Source organism: Oncorhynchus mykiss, chromosome 29, assembly GCF_057628025.1.
Source record: "Oncorhynchus mykiss isolate SJ-2025 chromosome 29, ASM5762802v1, whole genome shotgun sequence".
Taxonomy (NCBI): Eukaryota; Metazoa; Chordata; class Actinopteri; order Salmoniformes; family Salmonidae; genus Oncorhynchus; species Oncorhynchus mykiss.
Window position 1 is genome coordinate 14,877,574 of NC_143050.1, and position 15,680 is coordinate 14,893,253.

At 49.1% G+C, this 15,680-nt stretch overlaps 1 protein-coding gene across 3 annotated transcripts in view; it reads left to right on the forward strand.

The window, feature by feature from the left end:
- Positions 1–9,273, forward strand: part of LOC110509436 (uncharacterized) — a 65,525-nt gene extending 56,252 nt beyond the window's left edge. For all 3 annotated transcript variants that reach the window (XM_036968303.2, XM_036968302.2, XM_090226574.1), the window contains exon 8: positions 6,626–9,273. In XM_036968303.2, the coding sequence (XP_036824198.2) occupies positions 6,626–6,852 (227 nt within the window). In that variant the 3' untranslated portion in view covers positions 6,853–9,273. The remainder of the gene's footprint in view (positions 1–6,625) is intronic.
- Positions 9,274–15,680: the final 6,407 nt, after the last annotated feature.

Below are 15,680 nucleotides of genomic sequence, written 5' to 3' on the forward strand. Positions count from 1 at the left end.
ATGGAATCAGGGACAATGTTCTGTGAATAATAGGTGAGGAGATGGAATCAGGGACAATGTTCTGTGAAAAATAGCTGAGGGGATGGAGTCAGGGACAATATTCTGTGAAAAAAAGGTGAGGAGATGGAATCAGGGACAATATTCTGTGAAAAAAAGGTGAGGAGATGGAATCAGGAAGAATATTCTGCGAACAATAGGTGAGGTTGATGGAATCAGGGACAATGTTCTGTGAATATTAGGCGAGGAGATGGAATCAGGGACAATATTCTGTGAATAATAGGTGAGGAGATGGAATCAGGGACAATATTCTGCGAACAATAGGTGAGGTTGATGGAATCAGGGACAATGTTCTGTGAATAATAGGTGAGGTTGATGGAATCAGGGACAATGTTCTGTGAATAATAGGTGAGGAGATGGAATCAGGGACAATGTTCTGTGAAAAATAGGTGAGGAGATGGAGTCAGGGACAATATTCTGTGTAAAAAAGGTGAGGAGATGGAATCAGGGACAATATTCTGTGAAAAAAAGGTGAGGAGATGGAATCAGGAAGAATATTCTGCGAACAATAGGTGAGGTTGATGGAATCAGGGACAATATTCTGTGAAAAATAGGTGAGGAGATGGAATCAGGGACAATATTCTGTGAAAAATAGGTGAGGAGATGGAATCAGGGAGAATATTCTGTGAATAATAGGTGAGGAGATGGAATCAGAGACAAAATTCTGTGAAAAAAAGGTGAGGAGATGGAATCAGGGACAATGTTCTGTGAAAAATAGGTGAGGAGATGGAATCAGGGACAATGTTCTGTGAAAAAAAGGTGAGGAGATGGAATCGGACAATATTATGTGAAAAAAAGGTGAGGAGATGGAATCAGGAAGAATATTCTGCGAACAATAGGTGAGGTTGATGGAATCAGGGAGAATATTCTGTGAAAAATATGTGAGGAGATGGAATCAGGGACATTGTTCTGTGAATAATAGGTGAGGAGATGGAATCAGGGACAATGTTCTGTGAATAATATTTGAGGAGATGGAATAAGGGACAATGTTATGTGAAAAATAGGTGAGGAGATGGAATCAGGGAGAATATTCTGTGAATAATAGGTGAGGAGATGGAATCAGGGACAATGTTCTGTGAATAATATTTGAGGAGATGGAATCAGGGACAATGTTATGTGAAAAATAGGTGAGGAGATGGAATCAGGGAGAATATTCTGTGAATAAAAGGTGAGGAGATGGAATCAGGAAGAATATTCTGCGAACAATAGGTGAGGTTGATGGAATCAGGGACAATGTTCTGTGAATAATAGGCGAGGAGATGGAATCAGGGAGAACATTCTGTGAAAAATAGGTGAGGAGATGGAATCAGGGACAATGTTCTGTGAGTAATAGGTGAGGAGATGGAATCAGGGACAATATTCTGTGAAAAATAGGTGAGGAGATGGAATCAGGGACAATATTCTGTGAAAAATAGGTGAGGAGATGGAATCAGGGACAATATTCTGTGAAAAAAAAAGTGAGGAGATGGAATCAGGGACAATGTTCTGTGAAAAAAAGGTGAGGAGATGGAATCAGGGACAATGTTCTATGAAAAAAAGGTGAGGAGATGGAATCAAGTACAATATTCTTTGAAAAAAAGGTGAGATGGAATCAGGAAGAATATTCTGTGAATAATAGGTTAGGAGATGGAATCAGGAAGAATGTTCTGCGAACAATAGGTGAGGTTGATGGAATCAGGGAGAATATTCTGTGAAAAATATGTGAGGAGATGGAATCAGGGACAATATTCTGTGAATAATAGGTGAGGAGATGGAATCAGGGACAATGTACTGTGAATAATATTTGAGGAGATGGAATCAGGGACAATGTTATGTGAAAAATAGGTGAGGAGATGGAATCAGGGAGAATATTCTGTGAATAGAAGGTGAGGAGATGGAATCAGGAAGAATATTCTGCGAACAATAGGTGAGGTTGATGGAATCAGGGAGAATATTCTGTGAAAAATAGGTGAGGAGATGGAATCAGGGACAATATTCTGTGAATAATAGGTGAGGAGATGGAATCAGGGACATTGTTCTGTGAAAAAAAGGTGAGGAGATGGAATCAGGGACAATGTTCTGTGAAAAATAGGTGAGGAGATGGAATCAGGGACAATGTACTGTGAAAAAAAGGTGAGGAGATGGAATCAAGTACAATATTCTGTGAAAAAAAGGTGAGATGGAATCAGGAAGAATATTCTGTGAAAAAAAGGTGAGATGGAATCAGGAAGAATATTCTGTGAATAATAGGTGAGGAGATGGAATCAGGAAGAATATTCTGCGAACAATAGGTGAGGTTGATGGAATCAGGGAGAATATTCTGTGAAAAATAGGTGAGGAGATGGAATCAGGGACAATATTCTGTGAATAATAGGTGAGGAGATGGAATCAGGGACAATGTTCTGTGAATAATATTTGAGGAGATGGAATCAGGGACAATGTTATGTGAAAAATAGGTGAGGAGATGGAATCAGGAAGAATATTCTGCGAACAATAGGTGAGGAGATGGAATCAGGGACATTGTTCTGTGAAAAATAGGTGAGGAGATGGAATCAGGGACAATGTTCTGTGAATAATAGGTGAGGAGATGGAATCAGGGACATTGTTCTGTGAAAAATAGGTGAGGAGATGGAATCAGGGACAATGTTCTGTGAATAATAGGTGAGGAGATGGAATCAGGGAGAACATTCTGTGAAAAATAGGTGAGGAGATGGAATCAGGGACAATGTTCTGTGAGTAATAGGTGAGGAGATGGAATCAGGGACAATATTCTGTGAAAAATAGGTGAGGAGATGGAATCAGGGACAATATTCTGTGAAAAATAGGTGAGGAGATGGAATCAGGGACAATATTCTGTGAAAAAAAGGTGAGGAGATGGAATCAGGGACAATATTCTGTGAAAAAAAGGTGAGGAGATGTAATCAGGGACAATGTTCTGTGAAAAATAGGTGAGGAGATGGAATCAGGGACAATGTTCTGTGAAAAAAAGGTGAGGAGATGGAATCAGTGACAATATTCTGTGAAAAAACGGTGAGGAGATGGAATCAGGAAGAATATTCTGCGAACAATAGGTGAGGTTGATGGAATCAGGGAGAATATTCTGTGAAAAATAGGTGAGGAGATGGAATCAGGGACAATGTTCTGTGAATAATAGTTGAGGAGATGGAATCAGGGACAATGTTCTGTGAAAAATAGGTGAGGAGATGGAATCAGGGAGAATATTCTGTGAATAATAGGTGAGGAGATGGAATCAGGGAGAATATTCTGTGAAAAATAGGTGAGGAGATGGAATCAGGGAGAATATTCTGTGAAAAATAGGTGAGGAGATGGAATCAGGGAGAATATTCTGTGAAAAAAAGGTGAGGAGATGGAATCAGGGACAATATTCTGTGAAAAAAAGGTGAGGAGATGGAATCAGGAAGAATATTCTGTGAAAAATTGGTGAGGAGATGGAATCAGGGACAATATTCTGTGAAAGAAAGGTGAGGAGATGGAATCAGGGACAATGTTCTGTGAAAAATAGGTGAGGAGATGGAATCAGGGACAATATTCTGTGAAAGAAAGGTGAGGAGATGGAATCAGGGACAATATTCTGTGAAAAAAAGGTGAGGAGATGGAATCAGGGACAATGTTCTGTGAAAAATAGGTGAGGTTGATGGAATCAGGGACAATGTTCTGTGAATAATAGGTGAGGAGATGGAATCAGGGAGAATATTCTGTGAAAAATAGGTGGAGATGGAATCAGGGAGAATATTCTGTGAGTAATAGGTGAGGAGATGGAATCAGGGATATTGTTCTGTGAAAAATAGGTGAGGAGATGGAATCAGGGACAATATTCTGTGAATAATAGGTGAGGAGATGGAATCAGGGACAATATTCTGTGAAAAATAGGTGAGGAGATGGAATCAGGGACAATGTTCTGTGGAAAAAAAGGTGAGGAGATGGAATCAGGGACAATATTCTGTGAAAAAAAGGTGAGGAGTAGGAATCAGGAAGAATATTCTGCGAACAATAGGTGAGGTTGATGGAATCAGGGAGAATATTCTGTGAAACATAGGTTAGGAGATGGAATCAGGGACAATATTCTGTGAATAGTAGGTGAGGAGATGGAATCAGGGAGAATATTCTGTGAAAAATTGGTGAGGAGATGAAACCAGGGAGAATGTTCTGTGAAAAATAGGTGAGGAGATGGAATCAGGGACAATGTTCTGTGAATAATAGGTGAGGAGATGGAATCAGGGACAATGTTCTGTGAATAATCAGACTTCTATCATTAGCATTCACCAGTTACAGGGTGGCTTTGCAACTGACTAAGACATAGTAACTAACACACCAAGACATAGTAACTAACAAACCAAGACATAGTAACTAACACACCAAGACGTAGTAACTAACAAACCAAGACATAGTAACTAACACACCAAGACGTAGTAACTAACACACCAAGACGTAGTAACTAACACACCAAGACGTAGTAACCAACACACCAAGATGTAGTAACCAACACACCAAGACGTAGTAACCAACACACCAAGACGTAGTAACTAACACACCAAGATATAGTAACCAACACACCAAGATATAGTAACCAACACACCAATATATATAAACCAAGACATAGTAACCAACACACCAAGACGTAGTAACCAACACACCAATACATATAAACCAAGACATAGTAACCAACACACCAAGACGTAGTAACCAACACACCAAGACGTAGTAACCTAAACACCAAGATGTAGTAACCAACACCCCAAAATGTAGTAACCAACACACCAAGAAGTAGTAACCAACACACCAAGATATAGTAACCAACACACCAAGACATAGTAACCAAGACATAGTAACCAACACACCAAGACGTAGTAACCTACACACCAAGACGTAGTAACCAACACACCAAGACGTAGTAACCAACACACCAAGACGTAGTAACCAAGACAAAGTAACCAACACAACAAGACATAGCAACCAAGACATAGTAACCTACACACCAAGACATAGTAACCAACACACCAAGACGTAGTAACCACCACACCAAGACATAGCAACCAAGACATAGCAACCAAGACATAGTAACCAACACACCAATACATAGTAACCAACACACCAAGACATAGCAACCAAGACATAGCAACCAAGACATAGTAACCAACACACCAATACATAGTAACCAACACACCAATACATAGTAACCAAGACATAGTAACCAACTCACCAAGACATAATAATCAACACACCAAGACATAGCAACCAAGACGTAGTAACTAACACACCAAGACGTAGTAACCAAGACATAGCAACCAAGACGTAGTAACCAACACACCAAGACATAGTAACCAAGACATAGTAACCAAGACATAGTAACCAACACACCAAGACATAGTAACCAACACACCAAGACATAGTAACCAACACACCAAAACGTAGTAACCAACACACCAAGACGTAGTAACCAAGACATAGTAACCAACACACCAAGACGTAGTAACCAAGACATAGTAACCAACACACCAAGACGCAGTAACCAACAAACCAAGACGTAGTAACCAACACACCAAGACGTAGTAACCAACACACCAAAATATAGTAACCAACACACCAAGACGTAGTAACCAACACACCAAGACGTAGTAACCAACACACCAAGACATAGTAACCAACACACCAAGACATAGTAACCAACACACCAAGACATAGTAACCAAGACATAGTAACCAACACACCAAGATATAGTAACCAACACACCAAGACGTAGTAACCAACACACCAAGACGCAGTAACAAACACACCAAGACGTAGTAACCAACACACCAAGACGTAGTAACCAACACACCAAGACGTAGTAACCAACACACCAAGACGTAGTAACCAACACACCAAGACGTAGTAACCAACACACCAAGACGTAGTAACCAACACACCAAGACGTAGTAACCAACACACCAAGACGTAGTAAACAAGACATAGTAACCAACACACCAAGACGTAGTAACCAACACACCAAGACGTAGTAAACAAGACGTAGTAACCAACACACCAAGACGTAGTAACCAACACACCAAGACGTAGTAAACAAGACGTAGTAACCAACACACCAAGACGTAGTAACCAACACACCAAGACGTAGTAACCAACACACCAAGACGTAGTAAACAAGACATAGTAACAAACAGACCAAGACGTAGTAACCAACACACCAAGACGTAGTAACCAACACACCAAGACGTAGTTACCAACACACCAAGACATAGTAACCAACACACCAAGACGTAGTAACCAACACACCAATACATATAAACCAAGACGTAGTAACCAACACACCAAGACGTAGTAACCATAGTCCGCTTCAGCTCTATTAGTTGATGCAAGACACCTCTAACCGTTCATCTGTTTCTCTCTCTTTTTCTGTTTTTCTCTTTCCCTCTCTGTCTCCCCCCTGTCTCCCCGCCTGTCTGTCTCCCCCCCCCCTGTCTGTCTGTCTGTGTCTTTCTCTCTTTCTTTCTTTCTGTCTCTTTCTTTCTGTCAATCTCTCTTTCTTTCTTTTTTCTTCCTCTCTCTTTCTGTCTCTGTCTACCTCTCCCAGATATCCGTGTGATGGCAGCCTCTCGTAGGACCATGTCTGAGGATGTGGTGTCTGATGGGGGCGGGGACACCTGTACAGGGCGTGGCCGGGTGGCTCAGCTCATGAAGACCTTCAGTGTGACATGCCCCACCCCCTCCACACAGACCCCTCTCCCCCACGGCAACAAGCCCTCCATCCCCACCAAACCCAGCCACCTGCGTCTCGTTGCCAGCCCCTCACTCAGGTAATCCACAGGACAGGACCAGACAACCAGGCCCACCCCCTGTCCCCCATTCCATCCCCACCCAGGCCCCACTGGACATTGCTGGACATCCAGCCTGGGGCCTCAGCCACTGGGGACAGGCATGCAGGCCACATGAGTCTCTCAGGAACACAACCAAACGTTTGACTCGATTGCTATTACTCCAAAAGCAATGCAATGGTATAGAGATTTTAAAATGTTTACTTTTGTTTACTTTTTAAAAATGTTTACCATGTTTTATTTTAAATTGTACAGTACTGTAAATTCTCTCTGTGGGAAAGGCAAACCAATAGCGTTGATCGTAAACAGCATCTTCCTTTGTATCCTGCTTTTGCCTTTTTATATTCACAAAGGTATTGGGTGGTTCCACTAATTAGATGCCTTTTGAGTAGTGTAACTACATTTTAGAATTATATGTCACCTCATTTTAACATTCGGTCAATGTTCAACTTAATAAAAAACATGTTTTCCCATCTCAAGAGGTAAAAGAAAATGACTATAGTAAGGCCTATTAAGTGCTGAATAAAGTAACAGGGTTGACGACTTCATCTTAAATCAGCCATAACTCCCCTTGTGACAGAGGAATGGAAGCTGTTTGTGTGCAACAGGGACGGCCAATTGAATGCAAGCTTCACAATTTTATATTTTTTGTTGCCGTCCAATGCAGCTGTTTTTAATCTCAATATCAAATCATTTCTGGGTAACAGTGAAGTACCTTAATGTGATATATTTCAATTGAAATGGTCAACAAGGAAACAAAAATAGCTTCTTAGCAAAGAACAATTTCTCAAGCAAGAATTTTGCTAGGACTGTCTGGGAGTGGTCTGAGTAGGCTGGGGAGAATGTAAACCTAGCCGCAGAGAGGTTTGGAACTCTCTTTCTTATTGGTCTATTAACAAATTTACCGGTGATGTCACCAGGCAGGCCAGAACGCCATTCCACCAAAACAGGCAGACATTTTAGGTGTTTTTTTTTTTTCTTCAAACATTTCTTATACTAAAATGGCACTTATCATCTTTTTCACGGTTTCACAGTATTATTCCATCCTCAAAGTGTGGAAATATAAATAACATCACGTTTTGGACTGCACCAGGCCTCTAAAATATTTAGAGCCTGTCTGTCTATAGGTAACAGGGTTGATGCTCGACCTGCTCAGTTCTCCACCACAAAACACCAGAAAATGGCCAATGACCATTAGATTTTCAAAGTTTCTAAAACAATTTTTTTTTTTAAAGAATAGTTTTAGCATATTAAAATGAGATTTCAGTTCATGTAACAGACTTGACCTTAAAATGGACAGGTTTTCTTGACCTTTTAAAATGAATAACTAATCACATGAAATAAATAATAATCTTTAGAAATGACTTTATCAAAGCAACAAAATAACTAGGGCTTAGGGTTACGTGGGTTAAAGTCTAGAAGTTACAATCAAAGCAAGCAATGCAGATGTAGAAGCACAGTGGCTAGAGGGTGCATAGAGAGACATGTCAAAATGCAGAATGCAGAGAGCAATTTAGCAAGTCTTTTATTCATATTGGATTTATTGACTTTTCCATGTGGTCTATATTAAAAGGCACATCATTTAATATAACCGGCTTTTAAAGTTCATTATTTGTGCACAATTCCTTAAAATATCCCTTATTTCATGGAACAACCCTATCATTGACCATATCATACCATGTATTCATTCACCTGTTGATATTGTTTCTGAAATATTATCATGTACAAATCCTACTTCATTGATACACTTATCATACAATACATTCACAAAGCCTGTACAATGCTATCAAGGTCATAACCTGTACTTGTGATCCCCAAAAGGTATGACAAATGTAAACTTGAATGACATAGTACATGCAGTAATATTTGTTTCTTCGTTATGAGGTGTTGGCTACTATATAGAGAGAAACTGTGCTCATGTTGACAGGGCCAAATAGCTCATACATAGCTGTCATGACCAAGGAGATGGGTGGATTACAGTATGGACAGACCGGTAGAACTGGATCAGTGAGGTGGTTCCTCCTTGATCCCTGGGAACAGCCCTCTCCGCTCGTTTACTGCCACTTCTCCCATGACTTTAACCTGGCCAAAGCAGCACGGTGTGCGACTTACCTGCCTGAGATGGAACAATGACTGTGTCAAATGCCTCCTCTCTGTGTCCCAGTGGACCAAACACTGGCAAGCCACACGGGCCATGCCAAATAATAATCCTCAGATCTTTGTTATTATTCTCTCAGTTTTCTGATTGGTTGCACTCTTTGTTGTTTTTTTACTGTGTTTATGGGGATGATCTATGTTGTCTTGTGTGATGAGTGTTGTCCTACATGGTGTGTGCTGCACTTTGTTTGTGATCTCAGGCCTGTGTGGCACAATCACAGCAGAACAATAAAATCATTTGACTCATCCAGGCGCTGGTGATGTATGTTTTCTCAGAAAATGTGTGTGTGTGTGTACTACAGAATTCTCTCTCTTCATCCACTTTATAACCACCATTTTTTGGTGGCACAGAAATATCCACCCAGTAAACTTTTGTTCCTTTTAGATTCCAAAAGTGAAATTCAGAGCCAGAGTAGAGGAGAAACTCCCTATAGGCTTTCCCTCACAGCTCCCTATTTTGGTAGTTAATATAAAACATAACTTGCCTCATTTAACCTCTCTTGGCTGCCCCCTGCTTGCCAGTCAAAGCAAAGCATTATACCTCTGAGGAGACGCAGTGCCCGCCAGAGAGGAAAAGAGTAGCTTTAGGACAGAGAGGAGGAGAGGGACACGGGCAGAGAGGAGAATATGGACATGTACATAGAGGAGAGGGACACGGACAGAGAGGAGGAGAGTAGCTTTAGGACATAGAGGAGGAGAGTAGCTTTAGGACAGAGAGGATGAGAGTAGCTTTAGGACAGAGAGGAGGAGAGGGACACGGACAGAGAGGAGGAGAGGGACACGGACCGAGAAGAGGAGAGGGACACGGACAGAGAGGAGGAGAGGGACACGGACCGAGAAGAGGAGAGGGACATGGACCGAGAAGAGGAGAGGGACACAGAGAGAGAGGAGGAGAGTAAATGAGTCTGTAACCTCAGTGTGGTAAATGAGTCTGTAACCTCAGTGTGGTAAATGAGCCTGTAACCTCAGTGTGGTAAATGAGCCTGTAACCTCAGTGTGGTAAATGAGCCTGTAACCTCAGTGTGGTAAATGAGCCTGTAACCTCAGTGTGGTAAATGAGCCTGTAACCTCAGTGTGGTAAATGAGCCTGTAACCTCAGTGTGGTAAATGAGTCTGTAACCTCAGTGTGGTAAATGAGCCTGTAACCTCAGTGTGGTAAATGAGCCTGTAACCTCAGTGTGGTAAATGAGCCTGTAACCTCAGTGTGGTAAATGAGCCTGTAACCTCAGTGTGGTAAATGAGCCTGTAACCTCAGTGTAGTAAATGAGCTTGTAACCTCAGTGTGGTAAATGAGCCTGTAACCTCAGTGTGGTCCTTCTTCTTCAGACCCAAGTGTTTGATTACTCATCCAGACAGAGTGGAGGTAGTTCTATTGTTAGGGAGGATGAGGAGGAGTGATGTCAATTTTTACAAGGAGGCAGCACGGCCTTGTGATGTCACGCAAGGTTTGATCTCGACACAGTCAGGGGGATGAGGCTCTTTGGAAGTCCACACATCAGCCTTGTGGAGAATGTTCACACATCCCACGCACACACATTCACATAGTAAAACACGCTTGTGCACACACGGACACTCACACTGAAACACACACACACATACTGACACAGCCATGCATGCAGACACTCACACACAGAGAGACACACAACTATGAGACGGCACCTAACTAGATCTCTCTCCCTGTGAGCGTAACAATGGCTGTTCTCTGACGCACAGAGACGTCGCTGAGCAATTTCCAGGCGAGTGCAGAAGCCCCCCCCCCCCCACACACACACACACAATTCTCATCCCACCCCCCACCATCAGGGCCCTCGATGAGAGATAAAAAAAAAGGGACTGTTGTTGTTGACAGGAGAGATGGACGCCTCTGTTTTCCTCCTCTGCCTCAATCTCCTGATGCCCACAGAATGAGAAGTTAAAGATTAAAAGGTGAGGAAGAAAAGCACTGCGTTATGAAGGCGTTCCCCTGATCTCTACCTCCCTCTTCCCCTGACCTCTACCTCCCTCTTCCCCTACCAGCCCCGCTACCACCCCCCTCTTCCCCTACCAGCCCCTCTACCACCTCCCTCTTCCTCTACCAGCCCCTCTACCACCCCCCTCTTCCTCTACCAGCCCCTCTACCACCTCCCTCTTCCCCTACCAGCCCCTCCACCACCCCCCTCTTCCCCTACCAGCCCCTCTACCACCTCCCTCTTCCTCTACCAGCCCCTCTACCACCCCCCTCTTCCTCTACCAGCCCCTCTACCACCTCCATCTTCCCCTTCCAGCCCCTCTACCACCTCCCTCTTCCTCTTCCACCTCCCTCTTCCTCTACCAGCCCCTCTACCACCTCCCTCTTCCCCTACCAGCCCCTCTACCACCTCCCTCTTCCCCTACCAGCCCCTCCACCACCCCCCTCTTCCCCTACCAGCCCCTCTACCACCCCCCTCTTCCCCTACCAGCCCCTCTACCACCTCCCTCTTCCTCTACCAGCACCTCTACCACCTCCCTCTTCCCCTACCAGCCCCTCTACCACCCCCCTCTTCCCCTACCAGCCCCTCTACCACCCCCCTCTTCCCCTACCAGCCCCTCCACCACCCCCCTCTTCCCCTACCAGCCCCTCTACCACCCCCCTCTTCCCCTACCAGCCCCTCTACCACCTCCCTCTTCCTCTACCAGCCCCTCTACCACCCCCCTCCTCCCCTACCAGCCCATCCACCACCCCCCTCTTCCCCTACCAGCCCCTCTACCACCCCCCTCTTCCTCTACCAGCCCCTCTACCACCTCCCTCTTCCCCTTCCAGCCCCTCTACCACCTCCCTCTTCCTCTTCCACCTCCCTCTTCCTCTACCAGCCCCTCTACCACCTCCCTCTTCCCCTACCAGCCCCTCTACCACCTCCCTCTTCCCCTACCAGCCCCTCCACCACCCCCCTCTTCCCCTACCAGCCCCTCTACCACCCCCCTCTTCCCCTACCAGCCCCTCTACCACCTCCCTCTTCCTCTACCAGCACCTCTACCACCTCCCTCTTCCCCTACCAGCCCCTCTACCACCCCCCTCTTCCCCTACCAGCCCCTCTACCACCCCCCTCTTCCCCTACCAGCCCCTCCACCACCCCCCTCTTCCCCTACCAGCCCCTCTACCACCCCCCTCTTCCCCTACCAGCCCCTCTACCACCTCCCTCTTCCTCTACCAGCCCCTCTACCACCCCCCTCCTCCCCTACCAGCCCATCCACCACCCCCCTCTTCCCCTACCAGCCCCTCTACCACCCCCCTCTTCCCCTACCAGCCCCTCCACCACCCCCCTCTTCCCCTACCAGCCCCTCTACCACCTCCCTCTTCCCCTACCAGCCCCTCTACCACCCCCCTCTTCCCATACCAGCCCCTCCACCACCCCCCTCTTCCCCTACCAGCCCCTCCACCACCCCCCTCTTCCCCTATCAGCCCCTCTACTACCTCCCTCTTCCCCTACCAGCCCCTCCACCACCCCCCTCTTCCCCTACCAGCCCCTCCACCACACCCCTCTTCCCCTACCAGCCCCTCCACCACCCCACTCTTCCCCTACCAGCCCCTCCACCACCCCCCTCTTCCCCTACCAGCCCCTCTACCACCTCCCTCTTCCCCTACCAGCCCCTCCACCACCCCCCTCTTCCCCTACCAGCCCCTCCACCACCCCCCTCTTCCCCTACCAGCCCCTCCACCACCCCACTCTTCCGCTACCAGCCCCTCCACCACCACCTATCTTCCCCTACCAGCCCCTCTACCACCACCTCTCTTCCTCTACCAGCCCCTCCACCACCCCCCTCTTCCCCTACCAGCCCCTCTACCACATCCCTCTTCCTCTACCAGCCCCTCCACCACCCCCCTCTTCCCCTACCAGCCCCTCTACCGCCTCCCTCTTCCCCTACCAGCCCCTCTACCACCTCCCTCTTCCTCTACCAGCACCTCTACCACCTCCCTCTTCCCCTACCAGCCCCTCTACCACCCCCCTCTTCCCCTACCAGCCCCTCTACCACCCCCCTCTTCCCCTACCAGCCCCTCCACCACCCCCCTCTTCCCCTACCAGCCCCTCTACCACCCCCCTCTTCCCCTACCAGCCCCTCTACCACCTCCCTCTTCCTCTACCAGCACCTCTACCACCTCCCTCTTCCCCTACCAGCCCCTCTACCACCCCCCTCTTCCCCTACCAGCCCCTCTACCACCCCCCTCTTCCCCTACCAGCCCCTCCACCACCCCCCTCTTCCCCTACCAGCCCCTCTACCACCCCCCTCTTCCCCTACCAGCCCCTCTACCACCTCCCTCTTCCTCTACCAGCCCCTCTACCACCCCCCTCCTCCCCTACCAGCCCATCCACCACCCCCCTCTTCCCCTACCAGCCCCTCTACCACCCCCCTCTTCCTCTACCAGCCCCTCTACCACCTCCCTCTTCCCCTTCCAGCCCCTCTACCACCTCCCTCTTCCTCTTCCACCTCCCTCTTCCTCTACCAGCCCCTCTACCACCTCCCTCTTCCCCTACCAGCCCCTCTACCACCTCCCTCTTCCCCTACCAGCCCCTCCACCACCCCCCTCTTCCCCTACCAGCCCCTCTACCACCCCCCTCTTCCCCTACCAGCCCCTCTACCACCTCCCTCTTCCTCTACCAGCACCTCTACCACCTCCCTCTTCCCCTACCAGCCCCTCTACCACCCCCCTCTTCCCCTACCAGCCCCTCTACCACCCCCCTCTTCCCCTACCAGCCCCTCCACCACCCCCCTCTTCCCCTACCAGCCCCTCTACCACCCCCCTCTTCCCCTACCAGCCCCTCTACCACCTCCCTCTTCCTCTACCAGCCCCTCTACCACCCCCCTCCTCCCCTACCAGCCCATCCACCACCCCCCTCTTCCCCTACCAGCCCCTCTACCACCCCCCTCTTCCCCTACCAGCCCCTCCACCACCCCCCTCTTCCCCTACCAGCCCCTCTACCACCTCCCTCTTCCCCTACCAGCCCCTCTACCACCCCCCTCTTCCCATACCAGCCCCTCCACCACCCCCCTCTTCCCCTACCAGCCCCTCCACCACCCCCCTCTTCCCCTATCAGCCCCTCTACTACCTCCCTCTTCCCCTACCAGCCCCTCCACCACCCCCCTCTTCCCCTACCAGCCCCTCCACCACACCCCTCTTCCCCTACCAGCCCCTCCACCACCCCACTCTTCCCCTACCAGCCCCTCCACCACCCCCCTCTTCCCCTACCAGCCCCTCTACCACCTCCCTCTTCCCCTACCAGCCCCTCCACCACCCCCCTCTTCCCCTACCAGCCCCTCCACCACCCCCCTCTTCCCCTACCAGCCCCTCCACCACCCCACTCTTCCGCTACCAGCCCCTCCACCACCACCTATCTTCCCCTACCAGCCCCTCTACCACCACCTCTCTTCCTCTACCAGCCCCTCCACCACCCCCCTCTTCCCCTACCAGCCCCTCTACCACATCCCTCTTCCTCTACCAGCCCCTCCACCACCCCCCTCTTCCCCTACCAGCCCCTCTACCGCCTCCCTCTTCCCCTACCAGCCCCTCTACCACCTCCCTCTTCCCCTACCAGCCCCTCCACCACCCCCCTCTTCCCCTACCAGCCCATCCACCACCCCCCTCTTCCCCTACCAGCCCCTCCACCACCCCACTCTTCCCCTACCAGCCCCTCCACCACCCCCCTCTTCCCCTACCAGCCCATCCACCACCCCCCTCTTCCCCTACCAGCCCCTCCACCACCCCCCTCTTCCCCTACCAGCCCCTCCACCACCACCTATCTTCCCCTACCAGCCCCTCTACCACCACCTCTCTTCCTCTACCAGCCCCTCCACCACCCCCCTCTTCCCCTACCAGCCCATCCACCACCCCCCTCTTCCCCTACCAGCCCCTCCACCACCCCCCTCTTCCCCTACCAGCCCCTCTACCACATCCCTCTTCCCCTACCAGCCCATCCACCACCCCCCTCTTCCTCTACCAGCCCCTCTACCACATCCCTCTTCCTCTACCAGCCCCTCCACCACCCCCCTCTTCCCCTACCAGCCCCTCTACCGCCTCCCTCTTCCCCTACCAGCCCCTCTACCACCTCCCTCTTCCCCTACCAGCCCCTCTACCACCCCCCTCTTCCCCTACCAGCCCCTCCACCACCCCCCTCTTCCCCTACCAGCCCCTCCACCACCCCCCTCTTCCCCTACCAGCCCATCCACCACCCCCCTCTTCCCCTACCAGCCCCTCCACCACCCCACTCTTCCCCTACCAGCCCCTCCACCACCCCCCTCTTCCCCTACCAGCCCATCCACCACCCCCCTCTTCCCCTACCAGCCCCTCCACCACCCCCCTCTTCCCCTACCAGCCCCTCCACCACCACCTATCTTCCCCTACCAGCCCCTCTACCACCACCTCTCTTCCTCTACCAGCCCCTCCACCACCCCCCTCTTCCCCTACCAGCCCCTCCACCACCCCCTCTTCCCCTACCAGCCCCTCCACCACCCCCCTCTTCCCCTACCAGCCCATCCACCACCCCCCTCTTCCTCTACCAGCCCGTCTCCCCCACCATCACCCCCCCACACACACCATCTCCCCCCCAACCACCCTCTCTTCCCCCACCAGCCCCATTCCCAGCACCCCAGCCCTGAGGAGTGGAGCATAGCAAGGAAAGAGTGGGGGTCCGGGGCCATGTGATA